General features: G+C 45.7%; 1 protein-coding gene across 1 annotated transcript in view; it reads right to left on the bottom strand.

Moving 5' to 3' along the window:
- Positions 1-8,780, bottom strand: part of LOC122543628 (zinc finger protein 420-like) — a 160,749-nt gene extending 151,969 nt beyond the window's left edge. Inside the window, exons 1-3 of the mRNA XM_043682451.1 lie at positions 8,365-8,780; positions 7,066-7,144; positions 3,760-5,049 (exon numbers count right to left, since the gene is read on the bottom strand). Coding sequence (XP_043538386.1) covers positions 3,760-4,953 — 1,194 coding nt within the window. The 5' untranslated portion in view covers positions 4,954-5,049; positions 7,066-7,144; positions 8,365-8,780. The remainder of the gene's footprint in view (positions 1-3,759; positions 5,050-7,065; positions 7,145-8,364) is intronic.
- Between the last annotated feature and the right edge of the window lie 6,045 nt (positions 8,781-14,825).

Genomic DNA, 14,825 nt, shown 5'->3' with positions numbered 1-14,825 from the left:
ACGTAAGCTGCCTTCTTTCTTTTGACGAGAAGCTCCTCCGCTCTCGTCATCCAAGGTTCCTTTATCTTACCCCTTCTTGCCTGTCTCAGGGGGACATATTTATTCATCACGCGCAACAATGATCCTTCAACAGTTTCCACATGTCTATAATGCCCTTTCCATGGAACAATTGCTCCCAGTCCATGCTTCCCAACTCACGTCTGATAATATCATAGTTTCCTTTTCCCCAATTAAATATCCTCCCATTGTGCTCCTCCCACCTGTTCAATTTTCCCCAGTCTTATACCCTCAAAGCATCGAATTGTGTCATTGGCTTTTAAGATTGTCAATATACTAAATTCAAACTTGATTGGAGTTTGGTATTTCTCAGGTTATACTTTAAGCCGATTGGCCTAATTCGAATCTGTTTTCGAAACCCAGCTAATTGAGTTGTTAGACCAAATGTTACATTGTATCTTGTTCAGAACACTTGGTGCTGTCAGGTAGTTGTGCTAGCTTTTAACTCTCATAAAGAACAGTACACCCACATCTTCATAGCATCTGTCATTGACACTTCCCACTCAGTTAATACTTGCAGCAAAAGAGCATCCAAATCAGAGGCAGAGTGGACCAATCAGCTCCTTCGAGTCTGTTCTGTCATTCAATAAAATCGCGGCTGATCGAGTTGTGACCTTGATCTCACTTTCCTGTCTGCCCATAACCGTGGACTCCCCAAACATCTGCCTAACTCAGCCTGGAATATATTCAATAACACAGACCTCACACCTTCAATGTCTTGGGCTCGATTATGTGAAAGACTGGTTTAGTCACAGACACTTGGGTCACCTCTGATTACAACGGGGTCTTGATCGGATGGGCCAATGTGCTGAGAGTTGGCAGATTGAGTTTAATTTAGATAAATGCGAGGTGCTGTAGTTTGGGAAAGCGAATCTTAGCAGGACTTTTTCATTTAATGGTAAGGTGCTGGGGAGTGTTGCTGAACAAAGACACCTTGGAGTGCACGTTCATACCCCTTGAAAGTAGAGTCGCAGGTAGATAGAATAGTGAAAAAGGCATTTGGTATGCTTTACTTTATTGGTCAGTCTATTGAGTACAGCAGTTGGGAGGTCATGTTGCAGCTGTACAGGTCATTCGTTCGGCCACTTTTGGAATATTGCGTGCAATTCTGGTCTCCTTCAATTCGGAAGGATGTCGTGAAAGTTGAAAGGGTTCAGAAAGGATTTACAAGGATGTTGCCAGGGTTGGAGGATTTGAGCTATAGGGAGAGGCTGAATAGGCTGGGGCTGTTTTCCCTGGCGTGTCGGAGGCTGAGGGGTGACCTTATACAGGTTGATAAAAACATTAGGGGCATAGGTAGGGTAAATAGACAAAGTCTTTTCCCTGCGGTGGGGGAGTCCAGAACTAGAGGGCATAAGTTTAGGGCGAGAGGGGAAAGATATAAAAGAAACCTAAGGGGCAACCTTTTCACACAGAGGGTGGTACGTGTATGGAATGAGCTGCCAGAGGAAGTGGTGGAGACTGGTACAATTGAAACATTTAAGAGGCATTTGGATGGGTCTATGAATAGGAAGGGTTTGGAGGGATATGGGCCGGGTGCTGGCAGGTGGGACTAGATTGGGTTGGGATATCTAGTCGACATGGACGGGTTGGACTGAAAGATCTGTTTCCATGCTATACATCTCTATGACTTGCCAATGAGAAGGATAAGGAGCTGAGGAGCAGAAGTTGAAAGAGGGGCCAGCATCAGTGGCTTCAGCCTCCACAAGGTTAGGCTGGAGGAAAGTCCACAAGTGTACTCCTGGATGTGGGATGAAGACTCTGAGAATTTAGTAACAGTGGAAGAGTTGCAATGGCTGTTGGTGTCATCAGCCACATGTGAAATCTGACACTGTGTTTTTCAGATGAGGTCCTTGAGCAGCAGAATGTGGATTAGGAATAGGAAGAGGCAGAGGACAGATCCTCTGGGACACCAGAAGTAAGGCCTTGGAAGCAGGAAGGGAAGGCGTTGCACTGATGCTCTGGCCGTGACCTGACAGGTCAGCAATGAGTCAGAAAAGCGTCGGTCCATTCAGCAGGACAACAGTGACGAGGGGCTGCAGGAGGATTGTGTGGTAGAAGGTTTCAGAACGGGGCAAGAAGGTCAAGGAGTAATTGCTTACTTTCGAAATCAGTGATTTTGACAAGAATTTGATTCTGATGACGGGGAAGAAATCTGTTTGGAGGAATTGAAAGATGGAGTTCTGGGAACGACGGACACAGATTTAGAAGGAGGCAAAGCATTCAGAGGAAGAGATTCGAGATGGGATACAATGACGGCTGAGCCAAGTGTTTTCTTTTTGAGGATGAGTAAATGGCGGCAGAGTGAAAGGAAAGTGGGATAGTCTTTGAAGAGAGAGAACCATGAACAATATGAGTGAGCAAGGACGGTTTGGTAAATGCTGTCACTAGTTCAGCATTGGTCAGAGCCAAGTCGAGTGTAGTGCTGGAAAAGCACAGCAAGTCAGGCAGCATGAGGAGCAGGAACATCAACATTTCGGACATAAACTCTTCATCAGCCCTCTCTCTGCCCCCACACCCAGCTCCAGCCCTTCACCAGGTCCTAGCTCTCAGTCCTGCCATTTCTTTACTATTCCCCCAGGGCCCCCCTCACTGAAGATGAATGTTTAGTCCTCAGCAAATGCCTCACCTTCATCCCCCTACACTCCCGGATTAATGAGTTCGACACACGTCATAACCTTAAACACTTTTTCCACCAATTTTTCAACCAAGACTTCCGCCCCCCCATCGAGGACCCCTTCTCTCACCTCCAATACACCCCATCCACCTGGACACCCCCTACTGGCCTGTTACCCGCCCTCGATCTCTTCATGTCTAATTGCCGCAATTCCTGATGCAGGACTTATGCCCGTAACGTCGATTCTCCTGCACCTCGGATGCTGCCTGACCTGCTGTGCTTTTCCAGCACCACACTCTCGACTCTGATCTCCAGCATCTGCAGTCCTCACTTTCTCCTTGTTCAGAACAAGACTGAGGAGGTGGATCTCATGGACAAGGTGAGCGCTGACAGGCAACAAGGGGACATAAGAGACTAAATGAAGAACGGATGATTTCACAGCTTTGACATGAATTTGCTCGATTCATCAGGGGAAGGAAGGGAAGCAGCAAGAAGCAGGTGATTACATTGTCTCAATCTCAGTGGCAAAGAATCTCTTGTGGGTTTGTCATCCCTGAGGTGAAGTTGAAGGAGAATTCTTCAAAAGAAATTAACTTGTGTCAGACATATTAAAAAAGACTCAAAACTTAGTGTATGCAACACAAGTCGGATTTATTTGACCGTTAACCAGCATTTTAACACCTATGACTGGGCTCTAGATTATTAACATCAACAGAAACAGATCCACATCGGGCGGCATGGTGGCTCAGTGGTTAGCACTGCTGCCTCACAGCACCAGGGACCCAGGTTCAACTCCCGCCTCGGGCAGACTGTCTGTGTGGAGATTGCACATTCTCCCCGTGTCTGTGTGGGTTCCCTCCGGGTGCTCCGGTTTCCTCCCACAGTCCGAAGATGTGGAGGTCAGGTGAATTGACCACGCTAAACTGTCTGTAATGTTAGGTGCATTAGTCAGAGGGAAATGGATCCGGGTGGGTTACTCTTTGGAGGGTCGGTGTGGACTGGTTGGGCCGAAGGGCCTCTTTCCACACTGTAGGGAGTCTAGTCTACGTGACCATAATAGCAAATTCCAAGCACTGCAGTTAGTTGTGAATCCGCTGGTGTGCCAGGAGGTTGGACGACTGAGCAAATCTCTTTCTGCACACGGGGCAGGCGAACGGCTTCTCTCCAGTGTGTGTCCTCTGGTGTGCCAGAAGGTTAGATGACTGAGTGAATGTCTTCCCACACACAGAGCAGGTAAACGGCCTCTCTCCAGTGTGAATACGCTGGTGCACAGTGAGATGAGATGATAACCTGAAGCCTGTTCCACAGTGAGAGCACCTGAATGGCCTCTCATCAGTGTGAACACGTTGATGGCAGATTAGTTCCCCAGAACTCTTGAAGCATTTCCCACAGTTCAGACACTTAAAAGGTTTCTCTCCAGTGTGAACCTGCTGGTGTCTTAGCAGGTGGAATGAGCGAGTGAATCCCTTGCCACACTCGGAGCAGGTGAATGGCCTCTCTCCAGAATGGATCCGTTGGTGGACAGTCAGCTGGAATGATTTCTTGAACCCAGTCCCGCAGTGAGAACACATGAACGGTCTCTCATCAGTGTGAACTAGTTGATGGGACGCCAGTTCCTCAGAACTTGTGAAGCACATCCCGCAATCCAGGCAATGGAACGGTCTCTCCCCAGTGTGAATTCGGTGGTGCCTCAGCAGGTGGGTTGACTGTGTGAACCCCTTCCCACACACAGAGCAGGTGAACGGCCTCTCCCCGGTGTGAACCCGCTGGTGGGCAGTGAGGTGCGATGACCGCCCGAACCCAGTCCCGCACTGAGAGCACCTGAACAGTCTCTCATCCGTGTGAACACGTTGATGGGACGTCAGATTATCCGAACTCTTGTAGCACTTCCCACAGTCTGGGCACTGAAAAGGTCTCTTGTCGGTGTGAACGAGCTGGTGTTTCAGCAAGTGCGACAGCTGAGTGAAAGCCTTCCCACACTCGGTGCAGGTGAACGGCCTCTCCCCGGTGTGAACTCTCTGGTGGGTCAGCAGGTGGGATAACAGAGTGAACCTCTTCCCACACTTGGAGCAGGTGAATGGCCTTTCTCCAGTGTGAGTGCGCCGATGAACCTCCAGCTCTGACGGGAATCGGAATCCCTTCGCACAGTCCCCACACTTCCAAGGTTTCTTCTCTTTCTGGCTGTGTTCCAACACACCAGAAGACTGGCTGAAATCCTGGCGGCAACCAGGAGGCGTGTGCAGTGTCTCTCCGCTGTGAACAGTGCTTTCCCCTTCCATGTTCAAATCGGGTCACCAGAAACTTGGTAATTCAGACAGGTCCTGATTTGCCGTTCGCTTCTGTTGCCCAATTACAAATCCACCCCTTCTAACACTCTGTGAAATTTATTTTGAACAGAAAAATTGGAGTAACAGAGAGCCCACAAAACACAAAAGTAGATTCAATTAATGAAGGGCTAACAGAAACAAGTAGGAACAAATGGGTCTTCTCACATTGGCAGGCTGTGACTAGTGGGATGCTGCACGGACCAGTACTTGGGCCCCAGCTATCAACAGCACACATCAATAATTTGGAGGCGGGGATGAAATGTAAAATTTCCAATTTGCAATGGTACAAAATTAAGTGGGTAATGTGCACTGTGAAGAAGATGTAAAGCAGTTTCAGGAATGGACAAGGACATGGCAGTTGGAATATAATGCGAAAAAACATGTATCATATCAGCATCGTGTGATAGAGATCTACAAGACAGAAACAGGTCCTTCAGACCATCGATTCTGAACTATTAAAAATCAAGCACCTGACTACTGTAATTCCATTGATCTATCACCTTATATGCTTTGGCATCGCAATTGCATATCCAAAGTCTTGAAGTTTCCCCTTTCCTAGGAGAAACAGATGTGCACATTATTTCTGAAATGGCAAAGGGTTGGAAAGTATAGATGTACAAGGGAACCTGGACGTCTTTGATGATAAGTCTCTTCAGAGGGTCGGTGTGGGCTTGGGGGGGCCGAATGGCCTATTTCCACATTGCAGGGATTGTATATTTCTATGATCAAAGTTAACATGCAAATGCGTCAAGCTATTAGGGAGGCATGTGGAATGTTTGTGTTTCTCACAACTGGATTTGAGTGCAGTAGTGAAGCCTTGGTCCCATCGTACAGGAGCTTGGTTCCACCAACCTGGAGTACTGTGTGTAGTTTTGGTCTCTCAATAAAGATGGAGTGGAACAAGATTCACCAGATTTGTTCCTGGGATGGTGGGACTGTCCTCTGGATAAACTGGGACTACATTCTCTAAGGTTTCAAAGAATAACAGGTGATCTCACTGAAGCTTACTGAATAGTTATGAGAAAGATAGAGTGAATACAAATTTGATTAGATTCCCTACAGTGTGGAAACAGGTCCTTCGGCCCAATCAGTCTACACTGATCCTCCGAAGAGTAACCCACCCAGGCCCATTTCCCTCTGACTAATGGACCTCACACTATGGACAATTTAGCATGGGCAATTCACCTGACCTGCACATCTTTGGACTGTAGGAGGAAACCGGAGCACCCGGAGGGAACCCACACAGACACGGGGAGAATGTGCAAACTCCACACAGACAGTCGCCCAAGGCTGGAATCGAACCTGGGACCCTGGTGCTGTGAGGCAGCAGTGCTAACCATTGAGCCACAGTGCTGCCTGAATACAGGTAAACCATTTCCTATTGCTGGGGAGTCTACATCAGGGGGTGAGGGGGGCGCGGGGGGCAACAACTTAAAAATGCCAAATAGATCTGAAATTAGAAGAATTTATTTTACTTAGAGTGTTGTGAACCTTTGGAATTTTCTACCACAGAGGGCTATGGAAGCTCAGTCTTCGAGCATATTTAACATGCAGATTGACAGACCTCTGATTACCAGCATGGGAGGTGATGGCTGACATGTATTATCGTTGGACTACAATCCAGCGTCTGGATTTAAATCCTGCCACAGCACATGATGGAATTTGTATTCAATAAAAATCTGGAAATTAAATGTCTAACGATTGATGATTATCAGGAAACAACCATCCAGTTCACTAACTCTGTTGAGCTAAGGAAACAGTTATCGTTACTGGGTCTGACCTACATTTGACTCCTGACCCACAGCATTGTAGGAATGAGCAATAACGCCACATCCTGAGAATAAATAAAATGGGGAAGGGTTGGTAAAAGGCAGTGAAGTGTTAGATCAGCCATGATTGTATAGAATTATGGGCAGGCTTGAAGGGCTGAATAACCTCCTCCCATTTCTATGAAGAAACGTTCAGAATCATAGTTGATGCATCACAGATACCAGAATTTGGCCACAATATACAGGGAAGAAATTAAATGCAGTGAGTGGTACTAACCTGGAATTTAATACTTACAATCAAAGGTAGATAATATCAAGATTCTGATGATCGAATCTTCGCATCCATTAGAAGACATGAATGTTCTTCAAATATCCTGGTGAAAGAAGTTTACAAATGTCATTCCTTACTGTGCAGATTACACATTAAAAAAACACTTCTATTAGTTTGAATTTGCAATGCTTAGGTCCTCCCCATCTAACACCCTTAGAATCATAGGCTCCCTATAGTGTGGTAACAGGCCCTTCAGCTCAACAAGTCCACACTAACCCTCCGAAGAGTATCCCACCAAACCCACTCCCCAATCCTAATACTCTACATTTACCCCTGACTAACACACCTAGCCTACATGTTCCACACTATGGGCAACATAGCGCGGCCAATTCAGCCTAACCTGCACATCGTTGGATTGTGGAAGGAAACAAGAGCACCCGGAGGAAAGTGAGTTCCGCAGATGCTGGAGATCAGAGCTGAAAAATGTGTTGCTGGAAACACGCAGCAGGTCAGGCAGCATCCAAGGAGCAGGAGAATCGACGTTTTGGGCAGGAGAAGGGCTTATGCCCGAAATGTCAATTCTCCTGCTCCTTGGATGCTGCCTGACCTACTGTGCTTTTCCAGCAACACATTTTTCACCCAGAGGAAACCCACAGAGAGGGGGGGAGGACGTACGAATTCCACGCAGACAGTCGCTTTTGGCTGAAATTGAACCCGGGTCCCTGGTGCTGTGAGGCAGCAGTGCTAACCACTGAGACACCATGGCACCCTGTAAAAGGACGTTGCAAAATCCATCACTATTAGTGCAATATAGAAATTAAAAACATCCCTTCCACCTCGCCCTAGATGACTATGCACTCCACCTGTTGGTGTGATTGGTCAGTCACTCAATTTGAGGATGACTTCCGCACAGGGTCCTGAGTTTTGGGTCTGTAGGTGCACGTGTCTAAAAGGAGCCACAGATCTTTGAACACATGGAGCAAAGAGACCCATGGCACAGTGAGACCTGGAGAGCAGGATTTGCTTCCTTTCCTTCTTTGAAGCCTCTCTGCCTCATCAACAAGACATTGGGTGTGAAGGGCTGATGCAGCCTGATGGACAAGTTGTCTCCACCCGGAACAATGGGCAGCAAGCTCCGCCCACTCATTCAAAACGTTGCCCCCTACAAAGATGGCGGCCACGCATGCGTCTGAGCCGCCAGTGCCCCCAACAAAGATGGCGGCAGCGGCGCAGGGCCCTGCCGCCGGGAGGAAGCCCGGAGCCGTCGGTCATTTGGGTGCAAACGGCGGCGCGGGGTAATTCTACTCGGGGTTTGCGGCTTACACGAGCCCTTCACGAAATCTCTCAGTCCATTCGCGCGATCGACCGGCTCCTCCTTCCTGCATCATCACCGAGGTTTACGGAGCCCATCGCCTTCGCCCTCTCCGCGCATTTTCCAGTCGCTGCCGACTCTGCGCCTGCGCACTGCTCTCCTGCCTCTGGGTCGACGGTCTGCACCGCGGGGGATTATGGGTATGTTCACCCCTATGGAATGATGGGATTGGAGAAGCCCTCAAGGACTGAAGGAGACCATTTGGCCCATCGGCCCTGCTATGAGCATGCCACCCAGGCCCAGCCCTTACTTTATTAATGCAATTCCCTTGGTCAATCCACCCACTCTGCATATTCCAGCACACTATTTAGCATGGCCCACCCAGCTAACCTGCACACCTTTGGACCATGAGAGGAAACCAGAGCAACCGCACACACAAACACTGGGAGAACGTGCAAATTCCGCACAGGTAGTCTCCCCAGGCTGGAATCAAACCCAGGTCCTTGGCTCTGTGAGGCAGCAGTGCTGACCACCGAGCCACCACGCGGCCTCTGTCTGATTCTATCAAAGTTGTTTCCTGTTATGGGATGGACAATGGAGCTGAAGAGTCAAATAACACTGTCAGAAAATAAATTATACTGATTCTATCTCAACCAGAATCTGAGCAAGAATCTGAACGGATGACCCACAATCCCATCTTTGTTATTGTTGCAATGCAGAAAGAGTCCATTGTGCACATCTTACATTAGCATGTCCAAATTAGCATTAATTAGTAAAAACCAAAAGGACTGTGGATGCTGGAAATCAGAACTGTAAACCGAAATTCCTAGAAATGCTCAGCAAGTCTGGCAGTATTTGTGGAGAAAAATCTGAGTTAATGTTTCAGGTTCAGTGACCCTTCTTCAGAATTGTTCTGAGGAAGGATCATTGAACCCAAAACATTATCTCTGATTTCTCTAAACAGATGATACCACACCTGCTGAACCTATCCAGCAATTTCTAGTTTTGCTTAGCATTAATTAGCACTATTTGCCAGTCTTCTTCCAGGAACCCGACACATTCTTCCATTTCAAATAGTCATCTGGATTATTTTGAATGCCTTGATTGAAACTACATTCTTGGGTGGTACATTACAGACATTAACCACTGAAAGAGTTCTTTTTTTTCTGAGATAACTTTTGATTCTTGTATTGATTACTTAAAATCTGTGCCATCTCATTCTCAATCCTGCCATCAGAATCCCTAGTTACTCTGTCCATTTCACTTCTGAATTTGAATACTTTGATTATATGTCCTCTCAGCCATCAAGAGGCCATATAATCAATAACTGAAACCTCCAAGCTCTGGATCCATTCTCTTGAATCCTTTCTCTCCAAAGCCTTCACATATTCCTAAAGTGCAGAGGCCAGAACTGAACAGAATATTCTAACTGAGGCTTAATCCATCTTTCATAGAAATTCAACATAACTTGATTACTCTGTTGACTCGTTTATGATATGGATTGATGCCACTAGCAGGGGTTCAGTTCACCTGGCTGACGTCACCATGGAGCTCCACTTTATCATTGAATGCCTACAGTGTGGAAACAGGCCACTTGGCCTACATCAACACTGACCCTCTGAAGACTAACCCACTCCAGCCCATTCTCTTACACGAGTACTCAACATTTCCCCCGACTAATGCACCTAACCTACACATCCCTGAACACTACAGGCAATTTAGCATGGCCAATTCGACTAACCTGCACATCTTTGGATTGCGGAGGAAACCCACACAGACACCAGGAGAATGTGCAAACTCCACATAGACAGGTGCCTGAGGGTGGAATCAAACCTGGGTCTGTGGTGTTATGAGGCAGCAGTGTTAGCCACTGAGCCACCTCCTCAACCTCTCCCTTTGCTTGAGTTATGGTGACCCTCGTTAAATTCACCAACAACCCTTTTTCCCTAATGAGAGCAGTCCAATGGTCCTCTGAGACTATGGTGACACTACTACTGCCACCCCTATTTATAATGCCTAGCATACTGTCTGCTTCATTAATCACTTTTTCAAGTTGTCCTTCCATTTAAAGTGTTATCCAAATGTACACCCAGGTCCCGCTTCTGCTGCATCATTATTGCATTTATACTTCTTATTTTGTAGTTGTTTAGTAGTACAGACCTTAAATAATGCTATAATAAGGCAAATCCTGTCAAAAGGTTTCTCCTGCACTTATAGGGACAGTTAGCAAGTAGTACCAACCATAAAGAGAAAACAAAACCCCCCATTGCCATCATCTATCCTGCTTGAAACCACTTCTCTCCTGTGATGTTTCACAAGTGCTGAGAGCATCTTCCTCCTTTGGCTTCAGTCATTGAGAGATGGTTGCGTAGGGGTACTAATCAATCACACTGCACAGAATTCCAAGTGAAAAGACTATATGTTATCAAGGAGTGGAATGAGAATTGAAATGTCCATCTGGGACATTGTTTGTGGAGAACACTGTACAGTCATTCCTGTGGTGAGTGTCCACAAGAAACTGAAGCTTGTGGAAGCTTGTGGGATCAAAAGCTTTGGGGAGGAAGTGGAACAGGATACTGAGTTAAATGATCCGCCATCTTCATACCAAATGGAAGTGGCTAGGAGAACAACAGAATCCAAGAACTCAGTCAGATGGGAGCTCACTAGTGTGTCTGCAGGTTGAAGGACAGAGTGAATCCCTTTCCACACTCAACTCAAGTGACTGGTTTCCCTCCAGTGAGTGCACTGGTATTTTAATAGAACTTCACTGCTTTGAAAACCCTCCATTCTGTACAAATAATGAAAAAGATCTTTTACAATGAGAAGTGCAATGAGGCTGCACAAACAAAAGGATCCTCTCCCACATATGGAATGGCATCTTCCTGGTGTGAACTTGCACTTTGTTGAGAAAAGGATCTGATATTGCAATAATATTCAGCTATGGAGCAGCTTTATTAAGAGAAAGTCAGGACAAAGCTTCAGACTAAAGGTCAAGTTCAGGCAGTGAAGACAGAATGAAACAAATATAAATGTCCAATGTCAGATCAGGACAGCAAATTGAAATTGTTTCCTTATAGTATCCAAAATTCTTGCTTTATTCCTCCTCTTTGTCTTCTTTCCTTTGTTGTTGTCTCCACTGCACTGACCCTTTCAAAAGGATATAGAGGTCATAGACAGCTTCAAAACTGTCCGGGGACATCTCACTGCACAGGGAGAAAGTGAGGACTGCAGATGCTGGAGATCAGAGTCAAGAGTGTGGTGCTAGAAAAGCACAGCAGGTCAGGTAGCATCTGAGGAGCAGGAGAATCAATGTTTCGGGCAAAAGCCCTTCATCAGGAATCTCTCGCTACACAGTCAGGCAGCCCTTGTCCAATCTGTTCATGTGCACAGTGCTTGTCTGTACGTGTGAGCACACGTTTTCCTCTGTGATTACAGATAACATCTGCACAGCACTGCCTCACCATTCCGCATTAGTGCTGAATGGTTCACAGCATGGCATCACTTCCACAGATCCTACCCTCCAGATCAACACACAGTCAAAGAAAGATCACAATACCAACAGACTATACTGAAACACAAATAACATTGTTCTCCCAGAATATATCCACAAAGTAGTTGGTAGAAGAATCAGATCTCATATACTAGGTAGGTCTCATGGCTTCTCTTCACGTTGAATATGTTTGCACCAGTTTATGGTCTGCTATCAGACAGATTTTGATCTTTATTTCAAGAACAGACGTCACCTTTGCTGACCAGGTTTCTTGTCTTTGTTCTGCCTTCACAAAATTTGTGGTTGCTGCCTCAGAAATGATTAACTCAGCAACGTCCAAATTTCATCAATATCAACACAGAACTTGCTGGAAAAAGTCAGCAGGTCTGGGAGCATCTGTGGAGAGAAAGCAGAGTTAATGTTTCAGGTTCAGTGACTCTTCTCGGAATTGGTTTTGAAGTTCTTCAGTTCTGAAGAAGCATTACTGGACTAAAAATGGTAACTCTGTTTTCTCTCCACACACACTGTCAGACCTGGTTAGTTCCCCTGCAATTTCTATTTTCGTTTCAGCAATAGGAATGGATGGTACAATGACCGTGAGAGCCATTTTCAATCAATAATTGACAAATAGAGTAATGCCAAGACTTAGTGCCCCAAACCAGAGAAAACTCAAATGGTGACAAAGAGATCAACCATACCCCACTGGTCTCACAGACTGATTGGCCGTAGTCTAAACCATTTGGATTATTATTGTTATCCCCTCCTTTTCCCTTCTAGGTTGTAATAAATTCACATAATTGGTCCAAATCATGCTTTAAGGCAAAATAATATGTATCTATATGAATACAAAAAAAATGCATACAAAATAGAGGCTAACAAATAACATTTCAGGGATTAAAATATTCAGGAAATTTATCGAAGTGATGTTAAATTTAAACTCCACTTGTTCTCATGCATGTGATAGCACTTCTTCAAAGACAGCACAATTTATGACTCTGTGACTCAGTGAGAGGAGATGTAAGAAAACAAAATCACCCAGAGGGTGGTTGGAATCTGGAACTGACTGGCTGTAAGGGTAGCACAGGCAGAACCCTCTTAAGAAGCGTTTACGTGTGCAGTTATGATGCCAAGGCATACAAGGCTATAGTGCCAAGTGCTGGCAAATGGGATTGCTTTTGACTGGAGCTGTTGGGTTGGACCCAAAGGCATTTTTACGCGTTGTACATTTCTACAACAGTGAGTTTACACAGTATACATAATCCTTCATAACATCCCCAAACATGTTATCTGGTGAGTGCCCTACTGTTATTTATGGATCTTGCTATACACAAACTGGATATCAATTTCCCCGCATCAGGACAATTTAATATCACCTCTTTTCCGATAAAACAATCTAAAAAATTCAAAGGCTGTGACAAGTAGTATGATGTGCAACTTTTTAAGAAAACATATCCTTCACTTGAGAGTTGCATCATGCTTGAAATGAGTGTGGATTTGTGAATATCTTCAGAAAAACCATCTCGAGTCGGAACCAAATTGAGGCACCTATCTCATGGCTTTCCCAAGTATGTGATGGTGAGGTAATATCTGTGGTGAGGGTAAAGTCTACATTGTCCCAGAGGACCACAGGGCTGCCCTCTTACCAGAGGTAACTAGTGCTATTTAACCTGAGGGTCACCAAGTCTCAGGTGAAGGGCGTGGTTGGCAATGGTTAGCTCAGCTGGCTCGGACAGCTGATTCACAATGCAGAGTGACGCTGATCGCATGGTTTCAATTCCGAGACTAATTGAGGTCACCATGACCTCACCCCTCACCTTTTCACCAGGTGCCTGGTGAATCTCCAGTAGTCTCTCTCTAATGGGACAGCGGACTTTGGCAACTTTACCTTTAGAATATTGATGCTCCTCAAATCAGTGTTTGGTTGTGGTTGTTTCAGTATTGTATAAACCTGCATAACATGATCAGCATTAACTCTTTCTGAGACATCTGCAATGAAGGTTAAACTGGTAACAATGATTGGGTATAAAGTGACATACTGTTAACAGTGAATTACATTTTAAAGCGCGCACTGTTCAAAAGACTGCAGTTCCATCGATTTGGAACAATTAATCCCATTTGCACAGGACTGGAGAGTGGGTAAATAAAATGGGAGGTAAACTGCCATGAGAACATAGCTTCGAGGTAACGATTTGAATTACGTGTGCACAGAAACGTATAATGGCATCTGTGGCAAAACAAAACCATTCGCCAGATGCTGTTCCTCAGTTGCGAGGCAGAGCTGCGGGAGAGCTTGTTTGCAGCTCCTAATGGACGTGCAACATGTGGTTTACCGTGGTTTCATAAGGTGGTTCAGAACCATCTGCAGCATTTAAAGATGGAGGGTAAACCTTATTCCAAGTCGCGACAACAACGTCTTGCAAATGGATATAAGTCAGTGGTGAAGTGCTGGTTGCTGAAAATTGATACATTTTAGAAGTATTCTTGAGAAGTTGGGTTTCGGGTGGATGATTCACACCTCTTTTCAGGCCAAGTACAAGGATGAAAATAGAGTCACCCGTTGAATATAATTGCAAAAACAAAATAATATTTCGAGGCTTCAACTCGTAACGCCTATCCAACTGACGCAGCTCCTTCAGATTACTCCGGGGGAAACCTGTTGTGCAAGCTGCCATCAACAGTCAGCTACTGGAACAGTCCAAACAGCTAATGCATTTCAGAAGGAGTAACTGACAGAAGGACTTCATTTGGGGCAACAATAGTTGAAAGGGCGACATAGTATACGGCATTATTAACTGGCCTCTTGGCGGAAAGTGCATTTTCTTTGAGAAGTGGGTTTGTATCCCATACACACTTTGTTCGCCTGTGAAGCATCCAATATTGTACCTGACTGTGAATCCTTTAAAACCCAATCTGAGAGCTGTTCTGACCAAGCGTTACGTTGTTACCTTGTTCCAGACTCTCTGTGCTTCTCTAAGTCATTGC

Source organism: Chiloscyllium plagiosum, chromosome 44 (assembly GCF_004010195.1).
Source record: "Chiloscyllium plagiosum isolate BGI_BamShark_2017 chromosome 44, ASM401019v2, whole genome shotgun sequence".
In the NCBI taxonomy this organism is placed as follows: domain Eukaryota; kingdom Metazoa; phylum Chordata; class Chondrichthyes; order Orectolobiformes; family Hemiscylliidae; genus Chiloscyllium; species Chiloscyllium plagiosum.
The sequence above is the reverse complement of the archived record's forward strand: the minus strand, read 5'-3'. Positions and strand labels throughout refer to the sequence as shown.